The 20,151-nt window shown below is 41.8% G+C and overlaps 1 protein-coding gene across 3 annotated transcripts in view; it reads left to right on the top strand.

Annotated features, from left to right (window-relative positions):
* Positions 1–20,151, top strand: part of rbfox3a (RNA binding fox-1 homolog 3a) — a 611,006-nt gene that overhangs the window by 564,873 nt on the left and 25,982 nt on the right. For all 3 annotated transcript variants that reach the window (XM_086272040.1, XM_086272037.1, XM_086272038.1), the window contains 4 exons: positions 10,909–11,041; positions 12,584–12,623; positions 12,811–12,875; positions 19,484–19,562. In XM_086272040.1, the coding sequence (XP_086128166.1) occupies positions 10,909–11,041; positions 12,584–12,623; positions 12,811–12,875; positions 19,484–19,562 (317 nt within the window). The remainder of the gene's footprint in view (positions 1–10,908; positions 11,042–12,583; positions 12,624–12,810; positions 12,876–19,483; positions 19,563–20,151) is intronic.

Genomic DNA, 20,151 nt, shown 5'->3' with positions numbered 1-20,151 from the left:
TGTGCAATCTGGTGTGTGTGTGTGTGCACCTGTGTTTCACTCTTCCTTTAAGTTTTGGCTAACATATATATAAACCAGGGTTGGCTAGCAGCGTGCTGTTTTTGATTCAGATACACAACCGGTCAAATGTTTTAGAACACCCCAGTTTTTCCATTTATGGTATAAAGGTAGTGATGTGGTTTCTGCAAAGAAAGTCAAAGTGTCAGTGAGTACAGTTCCCTTCACCATCGAGCGCACTGAGGTCTGCAGACCCAAAGACACGACTGAATCAGAGGACAAGTTTCTGAGAGTTAACAGCTTGTGTGATGGCGGCTCACGGGACAACAGCTTCAAGCACAGCTTAATAGTGGTCGTAGTGAGCAAGTCTCAGTTTCAGCTGTGAAGAGAAAACTTCAGGTTTGACAGGACGAGCTGCACCAAGAAAGCCATCTCTAAGACGTCAAAATAAGACAAAGAGGCTTGTCTGGGCCATGAAACACCACCAATGGACTACTGAAGACTGGAAGAAGGTTTTATGGATCTCCAAAAGTTGCTTCTGTTCATCTGGACGTTCGTCATCATCCAGGTGACGTCTTCAGTCTCAGCTGACTGCAGGTTCCAATCTTATAAACAGGACATGTGCATAATGACTGAAACCAGCCCACTGATGGAACAATGGGCTGGGAGGTCAGTTCCTTAATCATAATTATGCAAATTCTCATGACCACTGATCAACAACCACTGATCAATGTCCATGAGTCCCATTCACAGAGAGCTGGGGAATGGCTGCAATCACAGCATTGTAAGATGGTGACAGATGTACCCTTAGGCCCTCCTCAGCTGAGACTGAAGACGTCACCTGGATGATGACGAAACGTTTCTCCCACAAAACGCTACATCCAGATGAAAAGAATCAACTTTTGGAGATTTGTTTTCCTGGATGATTGAGAATGCATCAAGAAGGTTTTATGGACTGATGAATCAAAATTTGAAATCTTTGGTACATCACACAGGATCTTTGTACGCCATCGTGTAGGTGAAAGGATGGTTCCACAGTGTGTGTCTGAATTTTGGCATCAATTCTTCAAAACAATTTCAGATATATGAGGTATAAATTTAACTCCGACTCCACATATTGCTATTTTTGGCAAACCACCAAATAACCTTCGTATCACAGCTATCCAAAATAACCTTATTGCCTTTGCTTCTCTTGTTGCCCTTAAAGAATTTGTTGTGTAAATCATCTCAGCCATCATTAATCAAAGTCTGGTTACATGACATCCTAGGACTTCAAAAACTGGAGAAGATAAAATTCTCCCTCAGATGACATCGCCCTGCTGGGCTCGATTCAGGAAGACCTCCAAAAGTTGACCGCGGCCCTGCAGAGGGAGGCAACGAAAGTTGGATTAAGAATCAGCGCCAAAAAAACCAAGGTACTCCGAGTTGACTATGCACATGCCCGCATTCCTGTCATGATCAACCAACAACGTGCTGAAGAGGTGGAGAATTTTACATATCTTGGCAGCATCATCTCGAATGACGGGGTCTCTGATCGGGATGTCGACGCCAGAATAGGGAAGGCAGTTGGTGTCCTGCGACGTCTCCAACCTATTTGGAACTCGACCTCCCTGAATGTAAGGGTCAAGATCAGACTACTGAACTCTATCGTCTTCCCTACTGCACTTTACGCTAGTGAAACCTGGCGCTCAACAAGTGCAATTATTCAACACCTGAACGTGCTTCAACAACATGGCTTGCGGCGAATCCTGAGAATTTCCTACCGGGACCGAATAACAAATGAGGAGGTCCTACGAAGAGCAGGCACCCGCCCATTAGCCGATGTTGTTGCAGAAAGGCGCTTTCGCTTTGCGGGACATATTTTACGCCTACCCCCTCATCACCCAGCTAAGATTGCCATGACATGGCGTCCACGCACTGGCAAGCGAAAGCAAGGCCGACCAAAGACCACATGGCGTCGAACATTTATGGACGATCTGAGAACTGTCGACATTGCCTGGGACGAAGCTGAAGCAGTCGCTGCTGACCAACATCGATGGAGATCACTAGCTGCCCGATGCGCCGCTCGGCGTAGGAGGAACTAAGTCTAAGTCTAAGTCAGAGGCTCGTCAGATAGATTTTTTACTTACTGGAAACCGTTACTTAAATACTTAGAAAAGTTACCAGCGCGAGAAATCTCTTTGTAGTCCACCATATGACCGTGCACAAATTCTCCTGCTATTGCCAGCAGGGGCTGCTCCACCTCATAAGACTTCGTTTAAGATACTCCAGCATTATTAATTTACTTCAACCGAGGAGCAAGTAGTCATTAATAGCAATATTAACTAATGTTGATTAATGTTAATATTAATCTACAAGGATGAGCGCTAGCACTTTATTGTTGATTTTTTTTTTTGGTTTTTTCTTTGGTTTTTGTTTGTTTTGGGGGGTTTTTGGTTTTTTTCTCTTTTTTTGTATGGGTTAATCCAAGCCTATTCAAATGGCGGCCCGCGGGCCAAATGCGGCCCAGAAGCAACCTGCGAGTGGCCCTGCCTGTGGTCCTGGCAGAAACACAGAGAAAACGCAAAAAATGAATTCATTAATTAATTTTAAAAAAATTAAAAATTCCTACAGCGTAGTGTAGACTGTGAATGCAACACTCCTAGTAGCCTAGCAATATTTAACCCACAATGCACCGTGATGTAAACATATTAAACAATCATCGTAATATATGATGCGACAACAGCATGTCTTTCTCACTTCAAAAGCGCAAAATTGACAATGAAAACTGTCGGTTTAACCCTGCCTGGACTGACAAATACTTATTCATTTTACCGAGTTTAATAATCTTACAACCGGAGTTGTACTACCATGGTGAGGGTCCTGTACAGCCCAAGAGAGAGCTGCAGCATCTTCCCTTCGTGTTTGCTTCTTGGCGAAGAAGAAAAGGCCTTTCACAGATTCTGAAACAATGAAATACTGCATGCTGGCCGTGGTGGATGCAGTGAAAAGTGAGTGTGACATCTGCTATTAAAAACGTACCCCTGTAGGACAGTTCAAATATTCGTAGAGTTGAAGTTCTGGCGTCAGACGAGTTTGAAATGCTGTTAGATGACCTGAAGAAAACTGATGTAATGTCTATAGCAGGAGATCACAGACAGAACTGATAATGCACAGTTGTGCGTATATGTCCGTTTTTTGGATGGGAAATTGCTTGGTTTACTACCGTTAGAGGGACACACAGCTGGCGAAATAATGTTTGAGAAGATTTAAGCTCTTTTTGAGGAAAATGGTCTGGATATGAAGCGTGTCTGTATACTTGTGAACGATGGGGCTCCATCCATGGCAGGAAAAGTGAGTGGTCAGCGAAATATTTATTTTAATTTGAAAGGGAATTATCAAAATGTTTTTTTGTTATTATTATTATTATTATTTCAAATGTGCAAAAAATAGTTTAGTTATAGCTCCCTTTTTTTTAAATGGACCTTTTGGTGTGCATTTGTGAGAGGTCACCACCAGATTTATAGGGGGAAAGGAATAAAAAAAAAAACTTGTTTTTCAGTACAGTTGTGTGGGTTTGAAATTGATCATGATCTGCTGCTTACTGGCTTCAAAAAAAATATCTGGCCCAGATAAATTCCTCGGTTTGAAAATCTGGCCCAACTAACTTCGTAGTTGAATAGGCATGGGTTAATCCATCTTTCTGTAACATATTTACCTTCAAATTATTGGGAGGGAGTGGGGGGGTATTCATGCCATCTATGTTATTTATGTTTATTGAATGTTATAAAAACGAAAAAGAAGAGACTATCATTTCTACCTGTACCTATGTGCTTTATGACTGTCTGGCATTTGATAAATTTAAAAAAAGAAATTCTAAAGTGATAAAAGAGTAGAATAGAATAGTTTTATTATTATCCATGTACAGCAAAATTGGAGGTGATCCTCACTGTGTGTTTCCTAGGGCTGCAACTATCGATACATTTAGTAACTATTGAGTGTTCTATTAATTTTTCGATTGAGAAATCAGATGACAAATTATTATTAATGAGAATAATAAATATTCAAAACAGGAAAAAAATGCAGGTCTTTACAGTAGATCGCAGCAGATGGCCCCGCCCCTCCCTGAGCCTGGTTCTGCTGGAGGTTTCTTCCTGTTAAAAGGGAATTTTTCCTTCCCACTGTCGCCAAAGTGCTTGTTCATAGGGGGTCACATGATTGTTGGGTTTTTCTCTGTATTATTGTAGGGTCTACTGTACAATATAAAGTGCCTTGAGGCGACTGTTGTTGTGTTTTGGTGCTGTATAAATAAAAATTGAATAGAAATACGTTTTCTTTCACTTTACATGATGTGATCATCGCGGTAACAGCTCCACCTCTTTTCTTTGAAAAAACTTGTGGCCACATGAGCTTAATGCTTTTTATTCATAGTTGTGTTTCTATTGCAAGTCTGTTGTCAGTTGCAAATGTGAGAGAAATTCTCGAATTTACGTGGTGAACACTCGGCACTACAGAGCTGTGTGTAAAAAGGAAGCATCACAGCAAAAAAATGTGGGATTTTTTATAATCGAGTTTTTCAGGATACATGATGAATCGTTGCAGCCCTAGTGTTTATGCAGAGATTGCTCTGCAGATCTGCACTCGTTTTTTAAGTCTAAATTGATCTTTGTGTAAAATGCATTCATCAACAGAACACATTTGCATTTTGTTCTGCTAAATAAATTTAGAGAAAGGCCACCTCCCACCTCTGTCTGTTTAGAGGCAATGGGACAACGATGGGCAGGAGTGGGGAGTTTAAATGCTGCCGGTCAGGAAGCAAAGAGAATGGTCACTGAAAAGGTTCATGGATGTAGTGAAGGAGGGCGTGCATGCTTGCACTAGAGTGAGGTAGAGATGAAGGCAGATGATGCTGCTACCACAGCCCCTAGTTGAAGCAGCTATAAGCAGAAGAAGGACAAAAAGATCAGATCTCCTCTAATAACAATTACAGGATATTTTTTATATATTTGTTTTTTTCAGTGAGAATTTCCAGGACTGAAAAATCTAACCATCAAGGAAATGTCCAAATTTGCAGTTCATCTACCTGGTAAAGACCTATAGACTAAATGCACAAGTGATAAAAATAACAACCTGGTAAAACAACAACAATAATAATAAAAATAATAAACATTTTGAGTTAACAGCTGTCTAACAGGTATGTTAGGTAGGTTTTAGTTCTGAAGTGGATCCAGGCTGAATTCAGAATGGGAGAACGCAGCACATGTGTAGAGAATCGAAACTATCACTGGGGGAAGCAAAATTCAAAGCAAGACACAAGAGACGACTGTCAAAGTAAAACAGGAAATGACTCAGAAGATACCTACGAACTGCAGAGACCACAAAGTCACAAAAAATGTCAAAAAGGGAAGTCTGGGAAAAGAAAGAATAACCTCAAGAGAAAAACAAAAACACTGGGAAATACAAAACTAGCAGTCTGTGCTCGAATAATCATGACATAGAGAGAGGAGCCCAAAACTCAACGAAACCAGAGTGAAGCTTAATTCTAGTCTACTGCAAACATGGACACAGATCCAACACCTTCTGTCCTCTTAAACTTCTTTGAAGTCTCCCTCCTGGGTGCATAGTTGGTGAAGTGAAATTTAAATCTTCTGTTGACAAATCTACAAATCTAATAACACACAGGCAGGTACTCAAACATCCATCTGGAACCAAACATTCAATGCAACTCAGGTCAATTTTATTTATATAAAACTGATTTGAATCAAATGACAACAACAGTCACCTCGAGGTGCTTTATATCATAAGATAAAGAAACTACAACAACAGAGAGAAAACCCCAACAATCGAACGACCTCCTGTGAGCAAGCATGGGAAGAACCTCCAGCAGAACCAGGCTCGAGGAGGTGCAGCCATCTGCTGTGACTAGTTGGGGGTGATGGAAATTCAAACTAGTAATAATTATAAAGCTTAAGGGCAACACTGAAGCAGAAAGCATTTAATAATAAACATGGACCAACATTATGAAGCAATGCCTGAGACCAGGAGGATGCTTTTACAACTCATATATTTATTTACTATATAGGCTTAAAATAAAGGGCTGCAGACAGGTGTCCGCACATTTGACTAGAACAGGTGTGTCAAACACAAGGCCTGGGGCCCAGAATCGGCCCGGCAGAGACATTTTAAGTGAATTTTACAACATTTCCTGTTGATAAAGACCTCCACCATTGCATGTATTACATATCACATCATTAAATAAAAACTAAACAACAGCAATGGTCTAACATAGTGTAAAAATGGAAACATTCCTATCTGCCACAGAAGCTTCTAGTTTGTTTTACCGTTATAGGGGGTGAAGGACTTTTAATGGGGAGTGAACTACCAGAACGTTTTCTGTAATTTTATATTTATTTATTTGTGTTGACAGATTTCCTGCATTTACTACAGCAGCATATTTTCCTTAAACTGAATTAAATCTTTACACTAAAGTGGGCTGTATGTGGCCCACAATGTAAACGACTTTGACATCACTGCTCTATAATACTTTGGCATACAGAAGAGCAGACAAACATGTGTACCAGTCGTGTTTGTATACCCTGTGTATGTTAGTAAGTCGAGATAATTCACAGCCAACAATCGTTTTGAAGCTCCATATAATCTGCATATTACACCACCCTTTTCTCTATATAAGGAAACATGTTTTCCTCCAGGTGAAGCACAGAGAGTGTTGACTATGTTGCACCTTTAAGACAAGAAATAAGGAGAAAGTCTGACTAGAGAATTAAATAATAGTCTGCAGTCCAAAGAAGAGGCTGAAATAATGGAAATGCTAAATATGATGTCCCAGAGACACTGACTGTGTCTCTGGGACAGTAACATAGATGCAAACACTCTTAGTGACGACATCCAGCAATGACAGAACGTTTAAATTGATAAAATTAGGTCAGTGGACACAGAGCACCAGTCTGTCATGGTGAAGAGAGAACTGAGCCTAACAGCAAGGTTTTTGGTGTCTCTCAGATAAGCTGGAGGATGTTACTGCAGCCGAAGAGAAGTGGTTAAAAGAGAAGCTTTTCAAAAACTGCTCCCAGAGAGCTCTGACACCAAATCTAAAAGCAGGCCAGTTTCTAAAAGGAGCTGTACTTCAGTTTCTTGAAGACTAACTGAAACCGACCTCACGGCCCTTTGTTAGTCAGTGGTGCCAGTTTCAGTCATGATGCAAAGGTACTGTTTTTATAAGGTTGTGTTAGGCCTTTTCCAACATGACTGCACACAAAACATCCATAGAGACATGGATGATCAAGTTTAGTATGGAAGAACTTGACTGACCCGGACAACCTAATAGACCTTTGGCATGAAGGTTGCCAGGCCGTCATCTCCACCGTCACTGTCTGACCTCAGAAATGCGCTTCTGGAAAAATGATTAGAAATTCCCATAAACACAGTCTTGACTCTTTTCATAGAAGAGTTGAAGCTGTCATAGCTCCAGAGGGTGGTCCACATCATAGCAAACCCTGTGGCTTATGAATGGGATCTCACTTGAGTTCATATGTGTGTGAGGGATACAACATGAATGCCTAGAAGAAATGAAACCACAGAACACAGAAGAATTACAGAAAGCATTAACCCCGTTTAAAAGCAAAGCGGTCCCTCCTACGGATGCACACCACGAGGTTTGAATTCAGCTTTACTGCACACCACCTTACCTGGTTCAAGACTATATTTGTCTACCTGTTGGGTAACATTTGTGACTAAGTTAAGATAATTGCATTAATGTTATGTACAGTAAATTACCAGATTACTTTGAGAAAAAGTTTATGGCTCTCCATATAAATTCAGTTTAGAGAGAGAAACTCTAAGTACTCTTGTCTCAGCCGTGAATTGTTCCGCCTTTGGCCCAAAAGGTTAGACAAGACTCTCCAACTTTATGTATCTATTTATGCTTATGTCAGTTAGATATATCATGGACTAGCACTGTATGAAGGGTTGTCATAGTGGCAGCCATAAATGCATCCCGTGTGTTTGCACTGACATCTTGTGGTCTCACAGATAAATGATGGAGTATGCTGAAGGGCCTGTGTGTGCTTAACTCTGCTGGACTACACACACTGCTTCTTTTATTTATTAATTTTAATAACATTTGTCCCACATGTCCAATCCTTTACCTTTTTATAAAAAAAACAATCACTTTGTGCTTTAGTTGATGGATTCTGCAGATGTTTTTGTAATACATTAAAAATAAAACAAAAGGCAAAAGGGGAACTAATATTAAAGGGAAAGTGGGAAACACAAAGATCCACTGGCTTACAGAATTGTCACTTCCTCGGCCCTTTCCCTTTCCTAACACATATTTTAGCACTTTGTAAAAGAGAATCCCCAAAACAGGCATCCTCTCAATCTTGAACTCCTTCACATTTGTAATCTAAGGATCTTGGAAAGAAAAGCATCAGGAGAGTCTTCTCCAAGCACAACATCTCAGTGCACTTCAGACCTAGCTACACCCTCAGATAAAAAGACAAAACTCTCAAACACAAACTTAGCAACAAAGTGCATGTGGTGCAGTGCACTGACGAGTGCTTACACCTCCACATTGGAGAAACCAAACAGCCACTCCATAAACACATGGCACAACATCGAAGAGCCACCTCATCAGGACAAGACTTGGCTGTACATCTGCATCTAAAGGTGGTTTGAAAATGGAGTGAAAGAAGCATCTATATACACTGTGAACGACCATCTTTGTACTGAGGCGGGGCTTACGACATCAAATATACCACCTAAAATGCAGTTTTTAAAAGCCCTTCAACCTCCACTCACATCTTGCATCATCTGCTGCAACCTGTTGGGGTGGGAGAAGGAAGACAGGATAAAGACATGCTGTGGAAGAGACACAGAGATTAATAACAGATATGATTCAATGCAGAGAGGTCTGTTAACACATAGTGAGTGAGAAAGGTGACTGGAAAGGAAAAACTCAATGCATCATGGGAATCCCCGGCAGCCTACGTCTATTGCAGAATAACTAAGGGAGGATTCAGGGTCACCTGGTCCAGCCCTAACTATATGCTTTAGCAAAAAGGAAAGTTTGAAGCCTAATCTTGAAAGTAGAGATAGTGTCTGTCTCCTGAATCCAAACTGGAAGCTGGTTCCACAGAAGAGGGGCCTGAAAACTGAAGGCTCTGCCTCCCATTCTACTTTTAAATACTCTAGGAACAACAAGTAGGCCTGCAGAGCGAGAGCCAAGTGCTCTAATAGGGTGATATGGTACTACAAGGTCATTAAGATAAGATGGGGCCTGATTATTTAAGACCTTGTATGTGAGGAGCAGGATTTTGAGTTCTGGATTTAACAGGAAGCCAAAACAGGAGAAATCTGCTCTCTCTTTCTAGTCCCTGTCAGGACTCTTGCTGCAGCATTTTGGATTAGCTGAAGGCTTTTCAGGGAGTTTTTAGGACTTCCTGATAATAATGAATTACAGTCGTCCAGCCTGGAAGTAATAAATGCATGAACTAGCGTCACTCTGAGACAGGATATTTCTGACTTTAGAGATGTTGCGCACATGGAAGAAAGCAGTCTTACATATTTGTTTAATATGTGCGTTGAAGGACATGTCCTGGTCAAAAATGACTCCAAGGTTCCTCACAGTGTTACTGGAGACCAAGGTAATGCCATCCAGAGGAAGAGTCTGGTTAAAAACTGCATTTCTAGTATTTTTAGAGCCGAGTACAATAACCTTAGTTTTAAGTAACGCTTTATCTTCTGCCACCTTAAAGGCCTGTGGTATGTAGGCAATTAATAGGGACTGAATGTTTAAGATTGAAGCAGATCTCTTCGTAGGAATGGGGTCTAAAAGTCACGTTGATGGTTTGGAGGAAGTAATTGGTGAAGTTAACTCAGAAAGATCAATTGGAGAAAAAGAGTTAAATAAATAAAGTGGTAGTGAAGCAGCTGTAGAAAATGTTACATCTCTCCTTTTCTCCTTGCAGTGTGAGCGCTCCTCACAAACACACATCTGCAGATGATCAGCCAGCTGTTTTACATCTACTCTAACCAGAGAATTTTCCAGCTAAAAGGAAGGTTGGCTTGTTGTGCATAGTCCACTAGCAGATATAGAGTAAAGCATTAACAAATCGTAGGACTTCTCGGAACAGTGTCTGAGAAATAAGGTCTGATGGACACAGAGAGGGTCAAAGTAAATGTCAAAAGTACTAAAACTAGCTTTATGTAATGATACATCTTTGAGATTCTTATAAGTAAAGTTTTCTTTAATGGTTAAAACTTCATTTTTTAAGTAGTTCAGAAAGTCTTTACTACTTAAGGTTAAAGGAATACTTGGTTAAACCGACCTCTAAGTCTTTGTTCTTATTTTCTCCAGTTAAGGCTGAATAGTAAGATGTGTTAGCTTTATGAAAAGCTTTTTATAGAACAGCAAACTCTTTCTCTAGGCTAAATAAACATCTTTTAAATTAGTGAGATTCAATTTCCTCTTTAAGTTCTGTGTTTGTGAGTTTTACCGGGGACACAAGCATTTCTGATTTCTTGCTTTCTTCTGCAGAGGAGCCAAAGTCCAGGGCCGTACACAGTGAGGAAGCAAAACTATTATAGAGATATTCAACCTTTCTGGAAGTAGATTAGTAGCTGCTCTGTACTGTGTTGGCACGTGGCCTTGAAGAAGTTAACAGCAGAGGAATTACACCCTTAAAATCCGTTACAGCACTTTTCCAAAAGACATCTTCAGTAATGACATTTATTCCTCACTGTGTACCCCTTTATGCTAAATTTAAATGTTATTGATCCGACAAAAGGTTTTCAGGGAATACTGTAAGATGTTCAAATTGTATGCCATATTTCAGATCAAGATCCAGGATGTAATAAAGTGGTTGTGTGTTCAGTGAAGCCGACTGAGTCTATGATTTTATGTATCTTTGTCAGTGGCAGGTTTTCCATACCCCAGTGCAGGAGCAGCTGTTGCCTATAGAGGGGCTCATTTGAGAGGCAGGGGCCGTGCCATCTACAACACGTTCCGTGCTGCACCTCCACCTCCACCTATCCCCACCTATGGAACGTGAGTTTTTGCTAACATACAAAGACATTGATGTGATAACAGGGAGTGGAAAACAAAAACACCTTCTAATAGAGCAGGAAATTGCTAGACTGTTTTTGTGTGTGTTTCAGGACATGAAGGCACTGAAGAAGAAAAATAATAAATTAATAGTGTAAAATAAAGGAGTCATAAGAAGAAATAAAGGTCAAGAAGGCAGCAGGAGAGGAATGGTGCAGGCTGGTCATATCCACTGAATAAATAATTTAACCTGTGTGGTACATGCACTGCTCCAAAAATTGTAGTTTTAATCAGAGTCAGTTCTGCCAGTGTGGGTTGTTAATCCCCAAACAGGAGTGGTTTTACAGGTGCAGGCCCTCGATATTTGTTCCTTTCTCATCGTTTCTGTTTTTTACTAGTTTGTATTTGGCTCGGTCAGTGTCGATACTGGGAGCATAAGGCGATACCTGGACCATGTAGAGGTTCTACAGGTAATCCACTCCTTCAGGATGACACATGGTGTCCATGGTGGCCAGAAGGTTTGCTGTGTGTGGCCCGGTTTGCTATCCTTGGCATCTCTGTGGGGGGTGGTATGCTATGTTGGGGTGGGACCTATGTTGTTTGCTATGTTGAGATAAGGGGACTCTTCTTCATGTGTTGATCTAGAGAGATCCTGCCAGTTCTTTCCAAGTTGGCTCTCTGGCTCCTTCTCTTTTCCTTCTTTTCTCTTTTCCATGCATCGTGCTGGCTGCTGCGGTCCTGGGGTGTCCTCCCTGCCTTCAGGTTGGCACCTTTTGCGGCTGGTCCTCTTGCGCCTTAGGGGGTGGGCCAAGGTGCCTGGTTTGTGCTGCGTTCTGGGCCCTTCTCTCTGGGTGCCCTTTCTACATCTGTGGGGCCAGGATGTGTTGCTTGTGCTGCACTGCACAATGTCTTAAAGACATAAAGACCAGGATGGTCTTTATGTAAGACTGCTTTCTTCCATTTGTGCAACATCTCTTAACTTAGAAATATCCTGCCTCTGAGTGACGCTGAAAAACTAGTTCATGCATTTATTACTTCAGCCTTCAGTTAATCCAAACCCTGTGATTGTTGTTGATGATGTGCATACATCTCTTCATCAAAGTTTAATCACAACAATGCATATTTGACAAGTTCAATGGACTTCATTGGCTTCCATCCTATTTGAATCCAGTAATCAACTTTGGGATGTACTGTAATGTGATTTTCAGAGGATGAATATCTGCACAAGTTATGTGAAGCAATCAGAAAGTGGAATCTCAAAAGAAGGCTCTTTGTAAGCCCATGCCACCAAAATGAGGCTGTTTAGAGCCCAACAGGCGGTCGTGTCCTGTACGGTCATCCTAATGAAGTCCTTGCAGGTATTGTTTGCTCGAGGAGAATATCAGGAAATCTAATTACCTTTAATGTCAGTTTACCAGATGTTGTCAGATCATCTATGATGTCATTTAGTTAGGACATTTTTCAGTATGAAAACCCGTCACCCTGTCAGTTCTGTATATTTCAATGTTAAATATATGCTTAATATTTGATATTCTATGTCAACAGTGTGGTCTACCAGGATGGATTTTATGGGGCAGAAATATATGTAAGTCAAAGCCCAATGATATGCATTTATATTTCATTTCTGTGTAGTTGCAAGATTGATTTTTAAGCATTTCTTCTAATAATGACCAACTGGCCAAGACAGTAGTCTGGATTTGATGTTGAATTTTGAAGATAATCTCTTCTAATCTGTAATGAGAGCGATTTGAAATTGTTCTGTTTCTCTTCAGGGAGGATATGCAGCCTACAGATATGCACAGCCAGCTGGTACTGCTGCAGCTGCTTATAGTGACAGGTACGATATTTTCTCTTCCATGTCTGAAGCCTTCTTGAAAAAACGTTCTCACAGAACAAAACTGGTCGCATCATCTTATCCTGTTTCTTACTTTATCTGGTATGCTTTCATACCATCATCTGTATGCTCATATGAAAAAGAACATTTTCATACAATTCAAATCAAATCAAATCACTTTTATTGTCACATCACATGTGCAGGTACATTGGTACAGTACATGTGAGTGAAATTCTTGTGTGCGAGCTTCACAAGCAACAGAGTTGTGCAAAATACAATAACATAAACAGGCAAATATACGAATGGCTACATCTGAAACTAATAAATATATGTACAATATATAATAGTATATGCAAAAAAAAAATTTCTGGATGTGTATACTAAATATTTTTCTGTGTGTGTGTGTGTGTGTGTGTGTGTGTGTGTATGTGTGTGTGTGTGTGTGTGTGTGTGTGTGTGTGTACACATATTTTACAGATTAAATAGAGTAAACAATAAATAAAATATATAACATATACAGAGTTGAGACATGTGCAAAACAGTGGCGTTACTGTACAGTATGGAGTGCATAATGTTAAAGTTCCAGTAGTGAAGCTGAGGTGTCTATGACGTGTTCAGCAGTCTGATGGCCTGGTGGAAGAAGCTGTCTCTCAGTCTGCTGGTACGGGACCGGATGCTGCAGAACCTCCTTCCTGATGGAAGTAGTCTGAACAGTTTATGGCTGGGGTGACTGGAGTCCTTGATGATCCTCCCCGCTTTCCTCAGGCATCGCTTCCTGTAGATGTCTTGGAGGGAGGGAAGCTCACCTCCAATTATCCGTTCAGAGCACCGCACTACTCGCTGGAGAGCTTTGCGGTTGTAGGCGGTGCTGTTGCCATACCAGGTGGTGATGCATCCAGTGAGGATGCTCTCAATGGCACAGTGATAGAAGGTCCTGAGGATGCGGGGGCTCATGCCGAATCTTTTCAGTCTCCTGAGAAAGAAGAGGCGCTGCTGCGCCTTCTTCACTGTTTTGTTTGTGTGTACTGACCACGTAAGATCCTCAGCCAGGTGTACGCCAAGGAACCGGAAGCTGCTCACTCTCTCCACAGCAGCGCCGTTGATGGTGATGGGGGTGTGTACTTCTCTGCACCTCCGGAAGTCCACTATCAACTCCTTTGTCTTTGCGACGTTGAGGGTGAGATGGTTGTCTTGACACCAGTGGGTCAATTCTATGGAGCCCTGTGAAAAACTAAGCATAGACCATGTTTCTTCTTCTATGGTTATGGTTTTCTGGATGCCTTTATCTCTCTTTTACAACATTGCTTGCGAGCACAGATCTCTTAAGGTCCTGCCAGAGACAACACCAAATGGTCCAAGGTCTGGACTTGGACTGGCTTTTGGCTCACAATTTTCAAGACTTTCTGAAATCTCATATACCGTGCTTATTTGTTTATTATTGTGGGATCTTTACCTACAACATAAAGTGTGTCTCGGGAACTGTTGTTGTGATTTGGCACTGTATAAATAAAACTGAACTGAACTGAAAATTAGATTACTCCTAATGTCTTAGAGTTCAGGATCCTGTGTTTTTCCTCAGGTTTGATGATTCCTGTAGAACGTGACTAGTGTTGTTTAATAATGAGGGTTTCCATACCTGTTCGACGTGAATAGTGCACTGTGCATGCAGTGGGAATGTCTATCACAGGACCGGGTTCCCACCCCTGGAGTCGAGCTGCTTGCACGTAATGTCGCCACTGTCATACACAGTAAAAGCTTATAAGCAATCATAAACCCAGCGTTTTTACTAAACATCAAACATGATGTCAGAAGTTGTGGTTTGGTCATGTGCTAAAAAGCTGCCAACAAAGCGGTAAGCTAAACGTTTTCTCAGCCCTTTAAAGACATAGCAAGCAAGCAGCTAACGTTGTTCAGCTATCGTAGCAAAGGCTATTAAACATCAATGACCATGTGGAAGGATTCTGTAGACCAGAATCATTGATGTTTAATGGAAACATTGCCAAGAAGTCGCCCGTGTACGAGCAAGAATACGATATATTCATGGCAGCATGAGAAAGCAACTACTGCATGACAGTGACTTAACCTTAAGCAAAGCAATTGAAATGAGCTAAATATTCGAATAGCAGCCCCAAACGACAGCAAAGGTGGATAGTTTCATCACAAAATAAGTGCGACACGATCAGAACAGAGTCCTGCACATGCAATAACTAACTGCAACAACTGTGGAGGTGGCGTTGAGATGCAAGCGCCCAGCAGTGATGAAGAAATGTTCTTTGTGAATGGGGTCAATATAGACACTGGGAATCCCTGTTTTCTGCATAGGAATGACGTATTCACCACTGTGCATATCAATGAAAAACCAATAGAGCTGCCGTCAAATGTAATGTCATGCCCGCCGACTGAAACAAAACAGAAGACTCAGAAAACCAAACTGGTGGCATATGGAGGTGAGGAAATTCAAACAGCTGGCACAGCTACACTTTGACCCACTCTGCAGGCAAGGAATACCCGCTGTAATTCTTTGTAGTGAAATGGGTCAACGACATAATCATTGGTGGAAGAGATATGAAAGCATGAACAGTATCTCAGAAAGGAACTCGAGCATGTGAGGGAAGTCCAACTGAGACTGAACGCCCTGAAGTCCAAATTCCAACTTGAGGAAGTCTGTTATGTTGGCCATGTATTCACAAGCAAGGGCCTCAAGCCTGATCCAGCTAAGACCAAAGCAATTAATGAGATTTTCATACCAGAAAATGTCACAGCCCTCCGGTGCTTCTTGGGGATGATCAACTTTTTAGGAAAGTTCTTTCCCAGAGTGACCTCTCAGCCCCATTTCATGAGCTAACACACAAAGACATTCAGTGGTGCTGGCTAAAGCAGCATCAAGATGCATTCAATGCTTTAACAAAGAGCCAGTCCAGCCACTCTCAGCTACTATGATGTGCAGAAACCCATCACACTTACTGTACGTGTGACGCCTCACAGTACCGGCTTGGAGCTTTATGAAGCGCCTTGAGGCGACTTTTGTTGTGATTTGGCGCTATATAAATAAAATTGAATTGAATTGAATTGTGTGCCTTCAGGTGCTCCGACCGCCTGCTCCTCTTGTACACAGACTGAGATCCATGGATCAAGAAAGAGCTTCTTCCTGTTGTCTTTGCATGTTCCAAATTCAATGATTATATCTGTGGAAAGCAGATCTAAATCAAAACTTATCACCAACCATTAGTCACAATCCCACATATTCTAAATGAAACGATGGTTTCTACAGCCGACCTTTACATGGAGGAAATGGAAACTAAAGCTCTTGGCTTTGTCCAAAGGATAACACGCAGCCACTGGTACAGATATATGGATGCCACCTTAGTCTGAATCAAAACCTTTCACCAAACATGTTAGCTCAGTGGATAGAAACATACAGTTCACCAAGGAAGATACAAAAGATAAAAGTTTGCTGTTTCTGGACTGTGCTGTGCGCACTGAGGATGGAAACCTCAGCATTGAAGTTTACTGGAAACCCACACACAGACCAGTACCTGTTGTTTGACTCCCACCACCATCTGGAACACAGATGTGGGGTGATCAAGGCCCTTGTTGTGGAAATTTTAACACTAACCTGCAACATACCCATCTTGGGGGGGTTTACCTTCAGCCCCATCCTTAAAACCTTCTCCCTCACAGAGAGAATTATGACCTTCAACTTCTGGCTCTTGGCGAAGGCGGTCACACTTTTCTCCTCTCCCTTTCCTTATCTTCCCTGCTTAGCTTCTTGTGTTCTTGTCTAGTCTAGTCTATTTTTTACTTTTCCCTGGAACACTCTCTCACAGTCTGTTCTCTAAAACCTAAAAGAGGAATTATGGATTTGATCAACTGGTCCCTGAATGCAATTGACACCAGCTTCTCAACGAGAAGCCGGGGATCGGGGGAGCCTGACTGTCCTGGAGGGACTTTCCCTGCCGGATACACGATGGACGGGTGGACGAACTGGAGGGTCGTGTGCCTGGCGGGACTGTCAACAACAACAACAACAATCTTTATTTATAGAGCACATTTAAAAGCCTTGGGCATACCAAAGTGCTTTACATAAAACAATAAAAAATGTCGATCAAGGACATTGAAGATATCTACCTGTTCGGAACCATGATAACAGGGTTCTTGCTGATCGGAGCTGGCTTGGCCCTGGCTTATCAAAGATTAAAGAAAGCGGAATCGGCTGTTCCTACCCCCACAAGGCTGCCCGCTGGGATTGAAACGATAGGACGAGGCGTGAGTTCTCAGAATGGGCTCATTGAACGCAGCACGGATAAGATCTTGGAGAAGCTCGAGGCTGCCGTGAACACTCAGAATAAGACCGCTGAGTGAAAATTGGATAACATCGTGGAGAAGCTCGCGGCTCTCCAACGGCAGATTGAGAGACCAGTGTCGAACAACAGCTTTGAAATTCACATGAGTTGTTCGCACTAAAGTAAAAACCATCATCACTTCATGCAGCTACCACTTCAGCGCCAGCTGTGGTCTCAAGGCTGGAGCTGAACAACAACACCCTGATAACGACTGTGCTTAGACTGTTCCTCCCCCATGCAAGGCCACCTGGGTTGGCTGGAAGACTGTTTACTTAGCCCGGCAGGGTGAAGGACACTGTCTCAGCTGAACTGAACACATACACTGATACACACTCATCCCCCTCCCTTTCCAAACGCCTTCTATGCCTGTCCCCTCCCGCGGCAGATGGCGGTCGACTGGACCAGCGCAGACATGCTGCAGGACCGGATGCCTTGTCTACACCGGCTCTCTCTCACCTTTACCCGCCCCTGTTGCTTGTCTTGTGTTTCTGTGGTGTATTGACAGTCATGTGCTTTTTGTGCTGGGGTGTTTTTTCTGTTCTCCCAGTACGAGCTCAGTCTGAGTGGAGTTTTTTTCTCCTCCTCTCACCTCATGTTATGTATTTTCGTTGTTTTTTCCTATCAGCCTACCTTCTCTGACTTGTCTTTCCAATGTGATATTTGTGTAAAGTTTGGTCAGAAGGTTCCTTTGAAAGTGTGCTTGCGCCGTAGCGTGCTGCCTGCTGTAACCCATAATTTTCTTCAGGATTAATAAAGTATTCTGATTCTGATTCTGATTCTGATTGGTTTCTGCTTGGCCGTCACCTAAAGATTTGCATCCCTGATGTAAAAGAAACACCAACCAGGGAGAAATGACAAACTGAACAACATCATCATTCCTTGTGTAACTGCTTTGTCAGAGAAACTCAGGAGAATTTGAGCATCCCAGTGCACCTCAGACTAAGCCACACCCTCAACCAAAACCGCCAAAATCATCTAAGCCACACAGTGTTTGCTGTGCAGTGCATCAAGAAGTGCTCAGAAAAATCAAAGGTCAAAAGTCACTCTTTCAGAGATGAAGGATGCAAGAAGGTTTGAAAGAGGAGTAAAAGATCCATGTCTGCTATGAACGCCCATCTTTGAACAGAAGGGGTGGCCTACAGCACCATCTATCAGCCACGTGTGGTGCAGTGTCAACACAGTCTAAAGATCCCTTCTCAGGCATTTGGCGCCTACAACCAGACCTCAGTTCACATGATTGGGTGGGGCAAGGTTTCACAATGGTTTCAACTGTAACTCTCAGTAATGGTAATATACCCACACCTTCTTTTCATTGGCTCATGTGATGACTTACCTGACTTAACCTTCACCTGGGGTTACATACCTGGTTTTTAGAAATGAAGAAGCCTCTTGGATGAGAGGTGAAAGAAATCCAGTTGGTATGTTCAAGCTCTGTAGATTAGATGACCTTGATGACTGAGAACCCACACAGACATGTTTCTGTAGCCTTTCTTCCCGTTCATGCTGGAGATCAAACAAATCCAATGCTGCCCTCCTGTTTAAAACATCAGTTTTGAGAGAAGCATAATTTTCATTACATGGCCTGCCAGCCTTTAGTGTGATTGATTAGTGAAAATGATTATAGATCTCAGTTAAAATAAGTGGCTCCAAGATATGATAATATATTATTAATTACTCTTTGACAGTTGAAGCTGAGAATGCTAACAATATTTCTGACTGAATTCCCAATCAGAAAAGACTGGTACACAATATAACACCAGTGAGAGTTGGAACTCCAGGTTTCACCTGGCCCGGCGAGTCGATTCAGCACTGCCTTAATGCAGCTAAGTGAAAGCTGCAACCCATTCCTTATTATTGCCGTTGTAAATAGACGGGTATTTATAAGGTCTAGCATTTTTCTTTGAGTACTTTAATCAGCACACACATGCAGTGCTTCAGTCTATGACTGTCGTGCACGCCGTTCTATACTGAGGCTTGTGTCTTTGAGCTCAGATACTTTTCCTGTCACATTTTAACAAACCAAGTGCATCAGAGCAACACTTTGACAGATGAGGGAGAATAACAAGCAAACAAAGCACGTCCCAGGTGGTGGCGGGCATGAGAGATAGGATAGAGTCCCAGCTAATACTGTTAATATCAAACTTTCATTTTTCACCTTCCATCTTTCAAATATGTTTATAGTCTTTGTTTTGCAGCAGTTGCTTAAGCAACTGTACATTTATACTGCATTTTAATAAAAGCTGATTCTTCCTACTTCCTTTTATGTAGTTACGGCAGAGTCTATGCAACCGCAGACCCCTATCACCACACCATTGGTCCTGCAGCCACATACAGTGTGGGCACTATGGTAAGTCTGCTCCCTGTTTCCTCACTGCTGATTACTGCACCATACTAGAATATTACAGTAGACTGATACAACATTCACACACTGTCTTTGAAATACACTGTATGACACCATACATATTATTGGAGATCGTTAAAAATGTGAATATTTATATGAACAAATAAACCAGTACATCAATAGCTCACATGAAGGTTTAAGAGTTTCAGAAGCTCTCCAACAAAAGCTTTTGTTTGTACTGAGTTCTGATTCTCTTGGAGGCTCACATTTCAGAAAACCAGAACCAGCTTTGTTTGTTTTGGAGAAATCAGTTGTTTTATTTGAACGCCACTTTCTTAGGTGAGAAAGTCTCTTTGTCTTTAGTCAGCTTCTCTCAAACTTCAAAGAGGCGGAGAAAACCAGACTTTCTTTGTTTTGTGTCAGTCAGTATGAACTACGCAGCACAGGCTTCAACAAGAGAGGGAAAAGGAGGAGAACACGAAGCTGAATGTGAGCTTCTGTTAGCTGCAGGTGTTTCTGCTGCTGCTCATAGATCAGACACTGAGTGCAGACAAAATCTAATACAGCAAACAAGATAATATATCTAACATAGGAA

This window comes from Aulonocara sp. 'chitande type north' Nkhata Bay, linkage group LG18 (genome assembly GCF_057382095.1).
Source record: "Aulonocara sp. 'chitande type north' Nkhata Bay isolate Kocher_YH1m ecotype deep benthic linkage group LG18, A_spYH_male_GT1.1, whole genome shotgun sequence".
Lineage (NCBI taxonomy): Eukaryota > Metazoa > Chordata > Actinopteri > Cichliformes > Cichlidae > Aulonocara > Aulonocara sp. 'chitande type north' Nkhata Bay.
This window is presented reverse-complemented; position numbering and strand designations above follow the sequence as displayed.